We start from the raw sequence: 19,848 nt of genomic DNA on the forward strand, positions 1-19,848 counted from the left end.
CTCTGAGAGACTGCCTAAAGAGGTGATTCAAATGTTGTGGGGTTAATCAGGGCAAGTTTTTTTTAAGAAGGAAGGTTTAACGTTGATTCAACATAACATTTATTATATCTATCATGTGCAAAAGCATTATGGTAGCTGCTACGAATAAAAAGAGAAAAAAAAATAAGACAATCCCTGGCCTGCCTACAAGGAGTTTACATTTTTCTGAGGCAGCCATTCTGAAGGGGATGAACATGGTTTGGGGGGAAAAGAAAGGAGGAATTGAGAAAATAATTCAAAAGGGGCAGAAGTGATAATTCCTCCTTCATCCAGAATGGCATATTAATTAATTAGGGAGAATGTTTTGTTGAACCTAATGAGAAAGAAAGCTGGAGAACCAGAGGCTAGCTAGGCTTATATAGATGAGGTATCAAGGAAAACTAGTGGGCAGAATAGGCGATAATAGTAATAGCTTATATTTTTACAGCATTTCATAGGCATTACTACATTTGCTACTTACAACAACTTCGTGAGATTATTCTTCCTGTTTTACAGATGGGAATACTGAAGCTCAGAAAGATTCATAGGATCATAGATTTATTTAGGTTTGGAAAAGACCCTGTAGACATAGAAAGAATTTTTCCTAACATTGTCATGAATCCTCAGAGGCTTTCTGGTATCCTGAAAAGTGCACAAGACTTAGAGGACAAAGAGATCTAGCTTCCAATACTGTTTTTGACATTAAATAATTGTACCACCCTGCACATTAAATGTTCCTAAGCTTTAGTTTCCTCATCTATGAAATGGGTATAGTAATACCAACTCACAAAGTTGCTGGGAAGGGCTTTATAAACTTTATAATGCCACAGAAAGGTGAGTTATTATATCAAATCTTAATTACAACCCAACAAGTCATGGGCAGGGATACTGAAGAATAGAGCTGAAATTATCCAGGAGGGGAGGAATTACTGTATGACATACTCCATCTAGTTACTGGATGACCTCAGCTTTCATTTCACTGAGACTATAGAGCCCAAAGGAGCCATTAAGACCACCTAGTTCACCCCCTCATTTTACAGATAAGGAAACAAAGCTAAAAAAGATCACAGTATTACAGCCAAGAAGTGGCAGACAGGCTGTGAATCCCAATATTTTTCTAATGGACCCTGCAACTGTTACCTAGGGATCAGAAATAGGGCACTTCCTGAAATTTAAAAAAAAAATTGAACTTAGACCTGACAGTTTTCTTTTGTTTCCTCATGGTTCTTTCTTTACTTTCTTCTTCCTTAGCAAAGATAGTTGAATATCCTAAGTGAACCTGACTCCATTGTGAGGGACTGTGAGCACACTAAGTGCCTATAGTTGGAGCATCTCACAAGTACAATTTATGTACTCAGTCATGGAATCAGAGAGATCTCATAAAGTTTACACAATGCCTGCTGGGACAATCTGTTGTCACCATATCCTCCCTTTGGTTCTAATATTTGAAGTCATTATTTTGGTAACTAATCAATTTGATAGTCAATAAACATTTACTAAACACCTATTATGAGTCAGAAATTTGGCACCTAACTTCCACTTTCTAAAACTTGGGTGAAACACCACCTAGGTCTTGGTCACTAGATGCTGTAAAATCTTGGATAAGTTCCTTTTCTGAGCATCTGTAAAAAGGAGATGAACTAAATTTCCAAATTTCCTTCCAACTTCTAACATTTGTGATTCTTTGAGACTGCCCTTAGACACTAGCCACTGGGAGTGTAAGTTTCTTGCTGCTGTCTCTCTTCTCTCTAGCTTATTAATGAATCTTCTCAAGCCTGTTCCTTTTTCTCTCTGGATTGAAATATATTGGCATCCGTTCTCCTTTTTACATAGTTCCTACTTATTGTTGTTAATAGTCCAACATGTTTATTGCTGTCCTCCAGCCTGCCTTTACTTTCTCCAAAGTATCCCAAAGATATTCCTAACATCCATCATTTGTCCACCCAGTTATCCACTGCTCTTCCAACCTGGGATGCGCCCCTTCCCCCTGCCCCATCCCTGTATACATAATCTCATCTCAAGCGCAAGAATGTATACTTGCAATTTTTAAAGAATATCTCCATTTCCTAGGACTATAATTTTTAAAACAAAAAAATTTGTAACTTAAGCTCTATACTGTTCCATATTTCTCTCCCCAACTTGAAATCAGTGTGGTTAGAGGGGAATGATTTCCTCTAATTTCATAATCACTTTTCATAGGATAGCATATTATTTCTCAAGCTGTGATCCATAGGATCACAATTTCTACCACCAACCCAGACATTTGTGGAGAGAGCAAAAACTATTCTTCCCCATGAAGTACTACTAGGGCCCAGAGAGAAGAACTATATATAGTACCCAGAGATAAGGAACTATATTAAAGGGAGTCACGATCTCCCAAAATGGTGGGGGCAGCCCCACCTGGGAGCGCGTGATATTTTTTCCCCATTCCCTTTGCCCCAGCTGATGCAGCAGCAGGCGGCCATCATGGCATCCGTAGCACAGGGAGGCTACCTGAACCCCATGGCAGCCTTCGCAGCAGCCCAGATGCAGCAGATGGCAGCACTCAACATGAATGGCCTCGCGGCCGCCCCCATGACCCCAACCTCAGGTAAGTTGCTCCATCTTGAAGGTCCCATGAAAGGGGAGAGAGGAGAAGTGTCTGAAAAGACATTAGGGTCTTTCTACTCAGCAAAGTTGACTAAACATTGGTTTAAGACAGCTCAAAAGAGGGGAAAGTATTGCTGAGATCAGCTTCAAGGGACTGACTCCCAGATGGGTCAACGCAGAGACAGGAAGAATGTTTTACAGAGTAGACTTTGATTGGAATAAGGTAAACATTAATACTATTATAACCTCTGATTTTTTATTTAGACAATGATTCCATCAATTCTATCCCCATTATCATCATTTATAGCTCTGTTTTTGCCCTGATGATCCTCATGACAAACACTGTCTCAGTTCTCATTGCCATCACTACTGTCATCAACATTAGTCCCAACGTTACCATCATCTCCACATCATCATTACTGTCATAGCTATCACCATTCCATCGCCTTCGCTGCTATCCTCATCACTCTCACTGGCATTACTGTCAATACCATGACTGTTGTCTCCATCACTGCCATCACCACCATCATCCTTATCACAACCACTATCAGCCATCACTGTCACCACTCTCTGATCTGGGTCTGATCTATAGATCATTTCTGTGGCATAAAACAGACCATGATGAGAATGGAGTCACCCATAGTTAGTCTCTACATTAATTTCTCAAAGGTTGTCTATCTGAGCAGTGAGAGTTTCATTGAGTAGAACTGGTTGGGGGAGGGGGGGAGAACAGCATTCATAGGGACCCAGATTTAACAACACACACCAAGCAATAGAGAAAACATTCACTCTATTGATGAGTTCTTCCAAAGCACCTAATGTTTTTCCAATCTTGTGCTCCATCATATTGTGATACAAAGAGAAGACACATCTCCTTTCTTTGGGGATCTCAGTTTACTCTGGCAGACAAATTTCACATTCATTCACCATCTAGAATAAAATGTCAGACATCATATGGCCACACCCCATACTCAGTGATTCAGACAATAAGTGTTGTAGGAACTAAGTGAAAGGGAGTTCAGTGGGCTTGATTACTCAGGAAGAAGATCTCCTGGAAGAAATGAGACTCAATCTGAACCATGAAAAATGGGTAAGATTTTGGATAGTCATTGGGGAGTTGAAAGGGAATTTCAATTATATGGGGAAAATGGGAGAAGAGATAAACTCAGAAGTTGGACTGAGCATGGCATGCTAAAGGGACAATGAGATCAGATTGAATTTTTCCTCAAAAAGTGGAAGGCCAGTGAGGAAAGGGATTATACAAAGCCTGGAATCCTTCATCTTTGCTGTGCCTCTGTTTCTCTTTTTTCTCCTCCCCCCCTCTTCCTCAGGTGGTAGTACCCCTCCGGGCATCACTGCACCAGCTGTGCCTAGCATCCCATCCCCCATTGGGGTGAATGGATTCACTGGCCTTCCCCCACAAGCTAATGGACAGCCTGCAGCTGAAGCCGTGTTTGCCAATGGAATCCACCCCTACCCAGGTAAGGCAGCTCCCTGACCCTTTATTCCCACAGATTGAATTTCCCTAATCCCCTGCCCCCATATCCTATACCAGGGGTCCTCAAACTACGGCCTGCGGACCAGATGCAGCAGCTGAGGACATTTATCCCCCTCCCCCAGGGCTATGAAGTTTCTTTATTTAAAGGCCCACAAAACAAAGTTTTTGTTTTTACTATAGTCCAGCCCTCCAACAGTCTGAGGGACAGTGAACTGAACCCCTATTTAAAAAGTTTGAGGACCCCTGACTCTAGGGAATATGTGGAGTCATATTTGTATTACATAATCAGAATTTGAACCCTCCTTCTCAGCCACTGATCTAATAAGGATAGACATGGCATAAAGAAATGATCCAAACAGGATATGAGACAGCATACATAGCTGAACTTGTGCTCCCACTAATACAGAGTTTCTGTATTCGCTAAAAGACCCATTCTAAAGTTCCTTCTCTTCAGCCTAGAGGAACCCTAAGTCATTTCAGATTTCCAGGATTCAAAGAATGAAAACCTTTCTTCTGTTGACCTTACCAAAACATTATAGGGTTGAAATTAAAGGAATTTTGAAAAGTAAAAAAGAAAACTACATCCCAAAAAACAAAACAAAACAAAACAACAACAACAACAACAAAAAACAAACAAACAAACAAAAAAAAACCCATAGATGAACAGGAAAGCAAAGGCCCAGAATAGTTAGTGTATTGAGTGCTGTCTGCCAGATGTGGCCACTCTTCCCCTGTTTACTATCATCTCACTTTACTATCATCCCCTTTTTAATCCTTAAGGGAGAAGGGAAGTGTCAGGTACAGAATACATCTTTAGTAGTAAAGGTTTTGACTAGAGATCCTTAAGTAATACCTGCCAGTTCCTTCTAAGGATCTTTTAGAGTGTATCCAACACAAACTTGATGTGAGGAATGAGAGAAACCTAGATTTAGACTTAGAATTGGAAAGGAGACTTTTAAAGTTCCTTATTATAGTCAGAGATCCCGTCTGCATCATTCTATAGTAGTCATTCAGTTGTTTGAAAACCTCCAGCAAGGGGAGCTTCTTGCCCAAACAGTCCAAAACAGCCTTTTCCACTTAGGATCAAATTGAATTATTAATATGTTTTTTCCTCATATTGAGCTGAAATCTGTCTCTCTAGAAATCCTATCCTTTGGGGCCAAGTAGAACAGGTATAATCTTTATTTCACATAATAGCTTTCTAAATACTTGAAGATTCCTGTCACACCCCTACCCCCTATATCCTTTCTACTTTATAATAAGCAGTTTGGGGGTTAATACTCATTTCATATGGCTCCTAATCATATTTGTCATCTTCCTTTGGATTATGAATATCAGATTATGATTTTTTCTTTAAAATATGGTTTCCAGGGGAAGTTTGATAGCATAGTGGATAGAACACAGGCTCTAGAGTTAGGAGAACTTGAGTTCAAATCTGGTCTCAAACATTTGATACTAGCTGTGTGTCCCTGTGCAAGTCACTTAACCCTGATTGCCTCCCCCCCCCAACCAAAAAAAAACAAAACATAGTTTCCAGAACTTCTGTCAAAGTGGCTCAACTGCGTGCTAGTACCTTGGATCCACCCTTTCTTGCTCAAATTGCAAGAATTATAATTCTATGAAGTCAACCTAAAAGATGATCAGCTTTGCTTGACTGTCATATCACATATTCACACTGAGCCTGTAATTCACTAACATTCCTAGGTAATAGAATTACAGATTTCAAGTTCAAATGAGAGAATATTTATAAAGAGCTTAGTGCATTGGTACACAGTAGGTGTGGAATACATTCTTATTCTTTCTTTTTTCTTCAAGCTAAGGTCATCATAGTGACAGATTTAGGTAGCGGTTGTCCAAACTTCTCATTTTACAGATCAGATTTTTTTTCCTACATAAATTGCTTCCTAGCCATGCTTTTCCCTGCCTGGACATGCCTACCTGATTTTTATACCTAAGTATTATCTTATAAATATCATCTTATCTCTATTAAATTCCATCTTTTTAGCTTCAGTACAATGAGATCTTTTAAAAAAAATCCCAATTCTATCACCTAACATTTTTTAATCCATTAAACTTAAAACTGCAAATTAGATAAGCATGCTATCTATTTTTTTTCTTTCATTCTAGTCACTGGTAAAAAAAAATGAGTAAAACAGTGCCAAGAACAGAGTCTTGAGGCACCTTACTAGAGACCCCTTTCCAACTGATACATTAATCAGTGCCATCTGGGACCTTTCATTCTGCCAGTTCTAATTTCATCTAAATTTACTTTCATTCAGTTTGTATCTTTCCATATTCTCTCAAAAAATATGAGAAATGTCAAAATACTGAAATGAATGAAATTCATAAAAAACATATCATAGACCTAGGTATCAATCTCTGGATCTGAAAGGGAATTTGAAAGTTATCCAAGTCGTTTCTTTGATATTGTCTAACAGGCTATTAAAAAATAAATAAAAGGAAATGAGTTTGTTCTGCAATGTTTGGTTTTCAATGAACCTATGATAGTTGTAGATAATCACTACCTTCTTTTCAAAGAACTCATAAAACACATCTTCAAAGAATCCATTTTTGACTCTTACTAGAAATCAAACTGGGCAATAGTTAGATGGTACAGTAGACAGAGAACTGGACCTAGAATCAGAACTGAGTTCAAATCTGGCCTCAGACACAAGTTGTATGATCCTGGGCAAATCACTTAATCCTGTTTCCCTCAGTTTCCTCATCTGTAAAATAAGCTGGAAAAGTAAATAGCAAACCACTCCAGTATCTTTGCCAAGAAAATCCCAAATGGGATCATGAAGAATGGAATATGACTGAAAAAACTGAACAACAACAGCAAGGAATCAATATCAAGTTCTCCAGTTTATACTTTAAAGTATTCATATTCTAGAAAGTCTAGTTTCCTAGAACAAGCACTGGATTAGGAATTAGGAGAAGCCTGGGTTCAAAATCTTCCTCTTGAATCTCCTGATTGTGTTCCATAATACCTCATCTTTGCTTCTACATAATCTGTTCCTTTTAAACAAGATAGAACTTTCATATCAGAAGTTTCATCTCACCAAATTACACTGATACTTACTGAGGGGCATTTGGTAGTCTTAGCAATGATACCCTGACAGCAATATTTGAGAAATTTAATGAGGAAGGGGGAAAAACACATTATATGAGAAAATCAATTTCTTCACACATTATGTGGAGCAAAACTTCTTAAACTAAGGTTCATGACCCCATATATATGGTCACATAACTGAGTGGGAGGGTCATGAAATTATGATTTATTATTAGTAAATGTTTGATTTGCATGCCTATTTTATATACTTATATACCCAGGGTCATGTAAAAATTTCTTGTATGGAAAAAGTTTAAGAAGCCCTGGTTAGAGCTAAAAGGGATACAGAACTTGACTTTAAGCCTTAAGGACCTTCTGGCAATTCCCCAGGGTAGCAGTAACTTCTCTTAGAATTAGGTGAGGAAACTTTACCTTTACTTTAAACTCAGTCCTTTCCTAATCCCTGAACTTCTAACCAAAGTATTGAGCCTCTTACAGTACCTTCCTGGCCCCTGGTTAACATGATTGTTTGAGTGCAGAGTTCTGCCATAAATGAGACATCATTCCTTCTATCTTTTCCCTGTTGCTATCATCATCCCAGCTGTCCTTGCAATTATACACTTTCTTCTTTTCTTTCTGTTCTTGTCTCCACGGAAACAATGTGTTGTCTCCAGGCAATAAGTTGTTTTCTAGGACTTAGTTTATAAAGGAAAAGAGAATTTAAGTCATCTATAAGTCATAAACTAGTATAAAATAATTTTAAAATGTGTATAAAAATCTATCCAATCTCAGAGTAGGCAGATCTAAATCTCTTAAGTCAAACTACACTAAAGTTTTCCTAAACTCAGCCTGATCACCTTTGATTCCCTCTCAGCTATGAATGGCCACTAGATCTGCTGCCCATATCACCTCTGATAAGAATGGTTTCTCTACAAAATACAGGTGATGAGATTCCTCTCTCTCTTCCCTGGCTTTCTCGACCAAGCTATTTGCTCTATTCTTTCAATGCCAGGTGTATTCTCATCCAATAAGGAAGCTTCCTGATGGCATGAGAGACAATGTGCTTTTCTCACAGTACTACATATTCATTTAGTTAACTAGATATATAACTTCAACTGCTTCACTAAAGGATTTAAGAAAAAATAACATAAGCTGATAAATTAGAACATTCCTATCATCTCATAATCAGAATTCAACCTGAAATGCATATCATTTCAGAAATTCACAAAACAACCACATCATTTCCACATGAGCTGAATGATTTTTTTTAAAAACATGGAAAGACTTGCATGAAATAATGAAGCGTAAAGTGAGAAGAATCAAGAACACATTGTATGCAATAACAGCAATATAGTTTTAAGAAGAACTCTGAGCAAACAAGTTATTTTATCTCTCCTATACTCTTGGAGACATTAGTTTAATAGGTGTAGAGAATCCATAAGTCCTGCCCTTGCTCTCAGTCTGATGAGGACAGAACACATGCATGACTCACATAAATAAACAACTATAGACTAATTGGATATAAATTTGAGGCACAGGACTGAAAAAATGATTATTTGTTCCCAATGTTAATCAGGAAAAAATATTCTGAAGCATAAGATTATGGTGCATAAAGAGAGAACTCTGGATAAGCAGTGTGGTCAATGTCTGCATTTTCTCCCTCAGCACTGCCAAGTTCTATTCAGGACCTAAACTGAAGCCTCCTGGCTTCTGATAACCCAAGAAAGCTAGAAGTTCATTCCTGGCCAATTTTTTCCATATTAGAAACAGACTCATTATGGGTACAACTAGCCAGAGGCTGGAAATATCTCTCCTTTCTATGCAGGATCATGAAAAGGGCTCATTGATTAGTGGAAGTAGCAAAGCATCTAGGAATGGGAACTGGACTAGCGTCCTGAGGTCCTCTTCTGACACTTGCTAACTATGACTTTAAGCAAGTCACTTTGTCTGTCTGACTCAGTTGTATTTTTTTGTTTATTTTTGTTTTTTATCTCTAAAATGAGAGATTTAAGTATATGAGCTTTAAAGTGTCCAGTTCTAACATTCTGTGAATCTATAAATCTATGTATGCTCCTCTCCACTCTGTTTAGAATAATATTAAATGAATAACCTATTTAACTTTTAAAAAGTTTTTCCACTTTCATTATTTCACTTGATCCTCACACACAATCCTAAGAATAGATAAATGTCATTATATCCATTTTGTAGATAGAGAGAAAATATGAGAGCATTGTAGGTAGAGGGGACAGTACCAAAAAAAAATATTTGAGAACAAAATGAACATGACCTATATGGAGAATAGTGTGAATGTTAGACAATTTAAAGAGGAGAATCTTACAAAAATGAATGTTGAAAACTATCTCTACATGGATTTAGAAAAATAAAATGCTATTGAGAAAAAATAAAATAAAATAAAAATAATTGAGAGGAGAATCTTTATTTCAGAAGAGAGATTAGAGAGGAACCCAGCTCAGGGGAATGGGGAACAGAAGTCAGACACAGAGGGAAGGATCAAAGAGATTCTGAATCTCTCAGAACACCAAATTTGCATCTGGACTAATTCTGCTTCCCATCCCTCCTCCCTACTTCCAAATCTCCTTCATTGCTACTCCCAAGAAAGAGGCAGAGAAATCTAAAAATTTGATTTAAAATTATGAGTATGTTGAGTGTTTGACTCTGATATAACCCAAGAAGCTTTCCTTTCTGTAATTGTCACAGGTAAGATACTTTGTAGAGGCACAAAATGACCTTATATATATTATCCATATATGTATATACATAAATGCACATACACATACAGTCATCAGTCTCTCAGTTTACTTTCTCAAAATCCCAATCCTAGATTGGGAAGTCATTTACATGGCTTCTCTTCTTTTTTTTCACTGGCAGATTATTCCCTTTGTATATCCTCTATCCACAATAACATATCAATTTCCCTGCCCCCTTCTGACATCTGTGAGTTGCTTTATTATAATTTGGAAGTGTTCCTTTCCCACATTTGTAGCAATCTGCCATGTTCTATAAAACAAGGCTTCTTAAACTTTTCCCACTTGCAACCCCTTTTTTCCTGATAGATTTTAACTTGATTTTGAATATATAACTATATAAAAATGTATAAAAATCAAACATTTACTGATAATAAATCATAATTTCATGACCCCCACATTCAGTTACAAGACTCCACATGGGATCATGAACCATAGTTTAAAAGGCTGGATTGTAACCCATTCCCTCTTAGAGTAGAAGAATGAAAAGGAGAGAAAGAGAAAGTCATGAAGCAAAAAGAATCAATCATTGTTAAATGTGAAGTTTAATGCCACCAAAATAAATGAGATACTTCAAACTCTCCAAGCCTCAGATTTTCCTCTAAGGGATTATTAAAATATTTGGAAAAGAAGGAAGCACATGTATAATCTATATCTAATTGTTTATAGTCTCAGGAAAGAAAAGGTAAAGGAGAAAGGGAGATAATTTGGAACTCAAACATTTTTTAAATGAAAGTTTAAAATTGTTTTAACATGAAACATGAAAAACATGAAAAAAATAAAATATGCAAATTTTCAAAAGAAAATTTAAAAAAAGAAAATAAAAGCAGTGATTACTAAGAACCAATATAGGTTCATTTAGGAACAAGACCTGACAAATTAATCCAATTTCCTTGATAATATACTCAGTTGATCATTCAAGAGGACCTCACAGAAATGGTATATGTTGATTCAATAAATAACTTCACAAAGCTGTATCTTGCAATTGCATGGAAAGGTAATGCACAGGAGTCATAGTCAGTTTGAATTTTGTACTCAAAGAGTGTTAATTACTATATTAATGTCAATCTAGAAAGACATATCTTTTTTTTTCCTTTTTTTTTTTTATTTAATAGCCTTTTATTTACAGGATATACATGGGTAACTTTACAGCATTAACAATTGCCAAACCTCTTGTTCCAATTTTTCACCTCTTACCCCCCCCACCCCCTCCCCTAGATGGCAGGATGACTAGTAGATGTTAAATATATTAAAATATAAATTAGATACACAATAAGTATACCTGACCAAAACGTTATTTTGCTGTAGAAAAAGAATCAGACTCTGAAATATTGTACAATTAGCTTGTGAAGGAAATCAAAAATGCAGGTGTGCATAAATATAGGGATTGGGAATTCAATGTAATGGTTTTTAGTCATCTCCCAGAGTTCTTTCTCTGGGCATAGCTGGTTCAGTTCATTACTGCTCCATTAAATGATTTGGTTGATCTCGTTGCTGAGGATGGCCTGGTCCATCAGAACTGGTCATCATATAGTATTGTTGTTGAAGTATATAATGATCTCCTGGTCCTGCTCATTTCACTCAGCATCAGTTCGTGTAAGTCTCTCCAGGCCTTTCTGAAATCATCCTGTTGGTCATTTCTTACAGAACAGTAATATTCCATAATTTTCATATACCACAATTTATTCAGCCATTCTCCAACTGATGGACATCCATTCAGTTTCCAGTTTCTAGCCACTACAAAAAGGGCTGCCACAAACATTCGTGCACATACAGGTCCCTTTCCCTTCTTTATAATCTCTTTGGGATATAATCCCAGTAGTAACACTGCTGGATCAAAGGGTATGCACAGTTTGATAACTTTTTGAGCATAGTTCCAAACTACTCTCCAAAATGGTTGGATTCGTTCACAACTCCACCAACAATGCATCAATGTCCCAGTTTTCCCACATCCCCTCCAACAATCATCATTATTTTTTCCTGTCATCTTAGCCAATCTGACAGGTGTGTAGTGGTATCTTAGAGTTGTCTTAATTTGCATTTCTCTGATTAATAATGACTTGGAGCATCTTTTCATATGACTAGAAATAGTTTCAATTTCTTCATCTGAGAATTGTCTGTTCATATCCTTTGACCATTTTTCAATTGGAGAATGGCTTGATTTTTTATAAATTAGAGTTAATTCTCTATATATTTTGGAAATGAGGCCTTTATCAGAACCTTTGACTGTAAAAATATTTTCCCAGTTTATTGCTTCCCTTCTAATCTTGTCTGCATTAGTTTTGTTTGTACAAAAACTTTTCAGTTTGGTATAATCGAAATTTTCTATTTTGTGATCAGTAATGATCTCTAGTTCTTCTTTGGTCATAAAGACCTTCCCCTTCCACAGGTCTGAGAGGTAAATTATCCTATGTTCCTCTAATTTATTAATAATTTCATTCTTTATGCCTAGGTCATGAACCCATTTTGACCTTATGAAAGACATATCTTTTGGCTTCATCCCAGCATTTTTGTTCCTATAGTGTTCAACATTTAAAAAAAAAAAAAAACAATTACTTGGATAAAGACAGAATCAAGTTTGTAGGTGGCACAAATTTGGGAAAAATATTAATTTAAGTGATAAAATTTTTAAAACCCCATAATCTCAAAAGGCTGGAAGGTATACTGAAAGAAATAAAATTAAGCCTAAATGTGAAGTCCTACATTTAGGTTTAAAGCATCAGTTAGAAAACTTTTGTGCCTTCACATAAAATCCTTTTTTCCATTCTACTTTGTATATGAAAATCTTCTTTTTTGGAGTGTTTGTATAATTTAGAATTAAAAAACGGAAAGAAAAAAAAATTAGTTGCAAAAGAACAAGTTGTGGAAATCTTAGTAATTTGGCAGGGGAAGAAAAACCAAGTGTGTTTTGATGACTACAAGGCATCTGGTAGCACAAAGGACAGAGCACTTGGGCCTGGCAACAGAAAGACCTGACTTATAGACTAAACTTAGATATTTGCAAACTGTGTGACCCTGAGCAAGTTACTTAACCTCTGTCTACCTCAGTTTCCTCATCTGTAAAATTAGGTAATAATAATTTCCCTCTCAGTGTTATCACAAGGGTAAAGGGGGATATTTGTAAAGTACTAAGCAGAGTGCCTGACACATAGTAGTGCTTAATAAATATTTAAATATGTATAACATTGTATTATAATAAGTATAAAGATATAATATATAATTAACACATATATGTTTGTACATATATATAAATACACATGAGTATATATGTATGTGTGTACATACATGTATGAATGTATGTATATGCCAAAAGTTCCTGCCTCATAAGGCTACCAGATGAGTATCAGAGTTAGAGTATCAGATGAGAGTATGTGCAAGTGCTTTTCAAATTGTAAAGTCCTATACAAATGTGAATACCGTCTAAATTATTAAAAAGCAAATGTGATCTTAGGTTGAATTAATGAAACATAGTTCAGAAGCATAGTCTTAACTTTTTCCCTGGTCAGACCCCAACTGTAGCATTGCATCTAAATTCCAGGTGCCACATTTTAAGAGGGATGTTGATAAATGGAACAAATCCCAAAGAGACCAAATGAGGTCAGGGAGTGATAAAACACCCCTACAACTCCCCCCATCCCCCACACATATATAGTACTTAAAAGTTTAAAAGGTATTGTATGATTTATTTCATTTGATCCTCATGGAAGGCCCCCTTTGAGATGGGCAGTGGAATCATGGAAGAGTAGGGAAAGCATTGACTTTCAAGAAAGAGCAAGGCTTCCAATCTCACCTGTGATGTGTGACTTGGTTTGTTATTGAACCTCCCTCAGCCTGTTTCCTTATCCATAAAATGGCCAGGGAGGGAAGAGGGAAGGGGGAAACAACACAGTTTGGTCTCTAGAACTATGAAACTATGATTCTATTATTATCTGCTTTTGACAGATTAGAAACTGGAGAAAAAGTTTCATTCATAGCAATAGTAATAATATCACATTTATGTAGCACATTGGGGTTACAAAGTATTTTACATATATTACTTAATTTCATTCTCACAACCCCTTAAGTTAGGTGCTATTATCATCCATGTTTTTCAAATGAGAAAAATGACCAAGGTTATATGATTTGCTATTAGTAAATATCAGAAACAGAATTTGATTCCAGGTCTTTCTGACTGCAGGTTCAATCCTTTATCTGGTTGGCCACATTGCCTGAACTGTATAACCAAGGATAAATTACTTAACCTCTAGGAGTCTCAGTTTCCTTGTCTATTATTATGAAAATAATAATAATTGCATTGCATTTTTCATAGAGCTGTTGTGAAGCTAAAAATGTAGCCAAATGCTTTATAAATTTTAAGAAACTATGTATCTATCCTAAGTCCTGTCTTTTCCACACTAAACATCTTCAATTTCTATAACAGATCCTTATATGATGTAGTTTCCAGATCCATCATCCTACTAATTCACCTCCTCTGGATCCCCTTGTTTATTTTTTTCTGCAAACCTGTCTAGTCTATGGTCAGTCCTAGTATGTCCTGCCCATTGCTTGGGTGTCATTAGCCCATTCCTTGCTGAAGGGACAATCTAGAGGTCAGAACTGGCAAGAAGATGACAGAAATAATGATTGCCAAACACACAGATCTTGTCCCTGCCACAAAGGGGTTTGGAAGTTGGGCAAATGTGTGGAAATATAGCATCACTATCAGATCTAGAGTCATGGAAGCTATCAACTAATCTCAGTTCAAACTGGGGAGATTTTCTAGAAGTAGAAAGTTTTTGTTTTTTTTTAAAGTTTCAGAGACAGTATAGAGTTTAGGGAATCTAGAAAAGAGACTGAGGGAATGTGAGAGGTTTTATGGGGCCACTGACTTTTGTTTTCCTTTTCTCTCTCTCTCCCCCAGCACAGAGCCCCACGGCGGCCGACCCCCTGCAGCAGGCCTACGCAGGAGTGCAGCAGTATGCAGGTCGTTAGTATTGACGCTTTCTCCCAATAACACTTTCCATCAGTCCCTCTTTCTATCTTCTAATCTTTTCCTCATCATGGTCCTATTACTCTTAAATGTAGAGACCATCCTAGCAGCCCCTGAAGTGTTTCAGGCTGTGATAGGAGGCATGAGGATGGCAGAAAGGAAATATGGAGAATGAAACATGGAGAGGAGGGGCTCTATATCACTATATATCCAGCCTGAGAAACTTAAGAAAAGAAGCAGAAACAATTCTTCCCCTTGGGGAGCATATAGCCTAGTTGAGGAAATAAAACACACATATCAAATACAGACTACACAGGACAAGATCTGCTCAAGTATGAAATTGTGAGATTGTGAGATTCAGTCTCAAAGTTCTGAGAAAGGACATTAGAGAAAGGAGAGATAGGTGTGAGTGGCAACATTCACAAAAGTCTTCTTGGAGGGGGTGGGACTGAAAATGAGAGATTGCAGGATAGACAGTATTTGAATATGAATATGTAGGAGAAAGGATGAAAGAAGGGGAGAGGAAAGCAAAAAAGAAATGAAAGATGAGAAAAGGAGAAGAGGGGAGGGGAGAGGAGAGGAGAGAGAAGAGTACAATGGAGAAAAGAGGAGAGGAAAGGAAGGGAGGGGAGAAGATGCAGGGAGCTTACAATATAGTTAGAAAGACTAGATTCATACATGTAATAATTAGGAAACAAACAGAAGAGTCTGTGGATCAAACTTTGTGCTGTAGGAGTCCAGAGTGAACCCAAGTAAGGGAAACAACACTCTTGGAGCCCTCCCCATCCCTCCCAATAGAACTTGCTGCCTCCAATTCCCTATCCAGAATCCAGGCTGTCCCTAGCTGCCCTAGACTGATAAAGAATAGAATCAAATCAACAAACAGGGAAGAACACAGCCTGATTTCAAAGCTTTGATGATCACTGACTCCTCCATACCTGTCTTTCATTCCCTTAGGCAGGGACCACTCCAACCCATTTTCCCCTTTAGGCTAGGCCTAGTCAATTCTGGATTATCTGCACTAGCAAACTGGAAAGCAGCATAAATAATTCAAAATAGTAGATGATCCAAAACACTGAAAAATGCAGCAACTATCAGGTATTCCAAAATAGTGGCTAATACAAAAGAATCAATAAGTTCAAACAAATTCTTCTCCAAAAATCCTTATTTATTGGCTCTGGAATTTTCCATTCTAATTTTCCATCCTAATACCATTTGGTTCAAGTTAATAAAACACACACACACACACACACACACACACACACACACACACACACAAATATGCCCTTGTGCACAAAGAATTTTCTTTCTATGAGCTCATACTGAAGAACAGACAGGTTACCAGGAGGAGGGGGAGGAGGGGGGAGAGATGTGTGATAAGTCACAGAGAAGATAAAAAAAAAATTGGTATTTGAGTTATCTGGATTAGGGGAGTGTTTAATTCATTAGGCCCCCATGTAACTAATAATTCATATTAATATAGTCCTTTAGGTGAATGGGAAAAGCATTAAAGTGCTCACTGTATGACAAATATCATATTAGGTATTAGGGTTACAAGTATTGATAATCAGGAGTTTCCATTTCAGTGAAATTCAACACTCCTAAAAAAGCAGCCACAGAAGGAGAACCCTGTGCTTTAGGAATTAGAACTGGAGGGGTTGAGAGGTGAGGACAAAGGACACCCAGGAAATTTCTGAGATTATGGAGGAGATGACAGGAGAATAGGGAATGAAGGGAAGCATAGCTAATTAAGATTTTCTGAAACAGTAGTCTTAAAGAAGCAGTCACCATTCAGGCCAGCAGGGGCCCCATGGTGTAAGCTTTCCTATTACTGTGCACACTGCATTAATGGTATCAATGAACCCAAGACTGAGAATCAGGAGGTAAACACCTGCAGTGTGTGATGTGACATCAGAAAGTCCTGGTGTGCAAAGTATCTCTCCTAGAAGCTTGCCATATCCTCCCCTTCCCCCTCATCCCATTGTAGTTTCATCCCTTTAGCTTAGGTTTTATCCCCTCTAAGGTCCACTTTTTAAAGGAAATCTTTAAAAGTACTCTCACTGCCCAGAAGATTTCAGGTACTTTTCTGCCTAATAGGGGAAGATGATAGTGGTGTTGCAGAGAAAGAAGAAGAAGAAAGCACAAGAATAAGGGATCAAAACATATATTGTTGATTTGAGTAGTTCTATTAAGGCCATTGTTCCTTGTTAAAGTGTTCTCTTTCATCTAAGTAGCTAACTTAACATGAAGACAGAGACAGAGGAAATCAGAAGAAAAAAAAAAGATGTAGGGAGAATTAGACAAGGAAAAAGAATGGAGATAAAAAGGAAGGGGAGGAGTGGGAGAGAGAAAAAGAGAAAGGGAGAAAGGAAGGAAAGTAGGAAGAGAAAAAGGAAGACGAGGCGGGAAAGTTCAAGAAGAAGAGGAATGAGAGAGATATGACATGGAGAAGAAAAATCAGAGAAGGGGAGATAAAAGAGAAAGAGATTGAAGAAAAAGGAGGCAGAAAGAGGTAGGAAGAAACAGACAGAATGAATAACAGAAGAGGGAAATGAAGTCAAGGCAGAGTGACAATAAAAGGAAAGAATTAGTGAAAAAAGACAAAATAAGGACAGAGACAAGGAGAGAGCAAGAGTAAGAAGCAGAAGGAATATGGGAGGAAACACAGAAAATATACAGAGCAAAGAAAATAGTGAGAGAGAAAAAAAACTGTGAGAGATGAGGGAAATAGAAAAACAAAGAAGAGAAAGAGAGAAAAAGGGAGAAAAAAGAAAAAGAAAGAACAGTGAAAGAGAAAAAGACCAAAGGAAAGAGAGCAGGAAGCAAAGGACAGAGAGAGACAAAGAGAGGAGGAGAAGGGGAGATCAGGAGAATTCCTTCAAGTGACAAATGTCTTTGCTGTTCTAGGGGCCAGGGCTATGAAAAAGGTATTTTCCCTATCTCAAATCACTTCCCCATCTCCTTTTTCTTCATTCTCTTGTTCCTAGGTCTAGATATTACACACTAACCTGCCCAGCTTCCTGACTCAAACCAGGCTCCACTCCTTGACAAATGACCAAGGGAGATGCAGGCTAGTTAATCTGGAATAATCCATGGCAATGCCTGATATAGCACCAGGCAGAGACAAATTGTGGAAATTTGGACTTGTTTCTTCATTTCCTATATTAAAAGGAAAACTGATTTTAGTACTATTTCTACACTCTAGAGCCCCCCAAAAAAACCAGGAATCTCTTCCCTTGAGCCTTTCAGCCCCTTTCTCCTGGTCCTGGCCAGCTATTACAACTGCTAAATCTCAGAACAGGGAAGTCAAACACCTCAGTCTTCATCAAAGGATGACAATAATGTACTGTGATTTCTCAGTTCTTTACACTAATAGGACATGTATTTTGTTGATTATCCACAGCCTATATTTATCTAAAGGATGGATCTTCTCTTCACAATATCATTTTCACAAAAGCCATCAAATAATTCATGACAATGTCAGCCTGTTGACAACCTGCTCAGAAAAAAAAATAAATCTTCAAAGAAAAAACATTACATAATACATTACAAATGGTCTGAGGTTATCCCTTGCTTGAGGATAACCCAGTGTTTTGGATTATCTCTTGTTTTGGATTATCTATCATTTTGTATGAGGCATTGTTTTGAATTCTTTATTGTTTGGCTTTATCCACTGATTTTCCCTGCTGCTGCTTCTCTCCATTGATGCAGATAATCAAAAGTTGGCTTTATCTCCAATGACAGAGCTGAAAAGCATATTTTAACTTGTTTGATTTTGCTACCTGATTCTGAAATATTTCTCTGTCTCTCATTCTGTTTCTTTCTCTTAGTCTCTGTCACCCTCTCTCATTCTGGTCTCCCTCTCGTTTCTTCCTCCAACAGCCGCTTACCCTGCTGCCTATGGTCAGATAAGCCAAGCGTTCCCTCAGCCGCCTCCAATGATCCCACAGCAACAGAGAGAAGGTAAGTCTTGGGAACCAAGATACCTGGATCCCAGTCCCAGAACCACCCTATCTCCCTCTATTATCCCTCCCTAAGCACAAACCCTCCAACTAAGATCACTGGCTCCAACTGTCCTGAGTTTGAAAGATGTCATCAAATCCATTGTCTATTGGGGGAAAAGAAAAGAGGGCTGAGTTTTCCTATGATACAGGAATCATTTCTCTGTACAGATGTGTAGTCTCTTGCCTGATTGTTTCTGAAAGCAGATGAGCCTGGAGATAGGAGAGTGGATGATATGTCCTTGAAATTACTCTGTTCATGTCATGGTTTCTGTGGCTGTAGTGGGAGCCAACTTCCAATTTGCCTTTCAGTTTTGCTCCTCCAATTCCTATCACCAAACCAGCCACCTAAATTCTCTTCCTACTTTGGAGAGGAGATGTATAGAACTGGAACAAAGGCAGTATCTTCCCTTCAAAGGTCCTTGTCTTCCCTTCAGTGTGCCTAAGATGCTATCTCAAGGTGGTTAAAAGAAGCCACTTTTCCATTTTACTCTTTTCCTTGGGCAGAAAGAGAATCACAATTATACTTAAAGTTACTCAAGTGATGTGTCAATGCACAAAAGTATGGAATTTCATGACTTCCTTTTCCAGTCAAAAGCTGTCATTTTCCACTCTCAAATGAAAGAAGACCTTTCCTCTTCCCAAAGGGAACCTAGTTGTTAGCTACTACAGGGAATTTGCATTCAATGATTACCTTAGCAAACAGCCACTTTAATAAGTTGTCTCTGACACAACTAAATGTAACAAGTATTTTCCAACAGGACAAACCATTGACAACTAATATTCAAACAGAAAATCAATCAGATTTAAACAAAAGCTTACTGAGCTTTCACAACAAGGAGATATGGTTCACATTCTTGGGGTGTCCCTAGTCCAATGGAAGAGACATGGCTCACCCACAGGGAACTTATGGTGCAATGGGGAAATGATCTAACATTGAAGCAGGTGGTACCATG

At 37.7% G+C, this 19,848-nt stretch overlaps 1 protein-coding gene across 27 annotated transcripts in view; it reads left to right on the forward strand.

Annotated features, from left to right (window-relative positions):
* CELF4 (CUGBP Elav-like family member 4) overlaps window positions 1-19,848 on the forward strand; it is a 558,697-nt gene that overhangs the window by 508,212 nt on the left and 30,637 nt on the right. For 19 of the 27 annotated variants that reach the window (XM_031946023.1, XM_031946032.1, XM_031946033.1 and 16 more), the window contains 4 exons: window positions 2,461-2,608; window positions 3,939-4,088; window positions 14,823-14,888; window positions 18,774-18,854. In XM_031946023.1, the coding sequence (XP_031801883.1) occupies window positions 2,461-2,608; window positions 3,939-4,088; window positions 14,823-14,888; window positions 18,774-18,854 (445 nt within the window). The remainder of the gene's footprint in view (window positions 1-2,460; window positions 2,609-3,938; window positions 4,089-14,822; window positions 14,889-18,773; window positions 18,855-19,848) is intronic. The other 8 variants (XM_031946037.1, XM_031946018.1, XM_031946028.1 and 5 more) reach the window with 2 other exon arrangements.

The sequence above is a fragment of the Sarcophilus harrisii genome, chromosome 1 (assembly GCF_902635505.1).
Source record: "Sarcophilus harrisii chromosome 1, mSarHar1.11, whole genome shotgun sequence".
NCBI classification, from domain to species: Eukaryota; Metazoa; Chordata; class Mammalia; order Dasyuromorphia; family Dasyuridae; genus Sarcophilus; species Sarcophilus harrisii.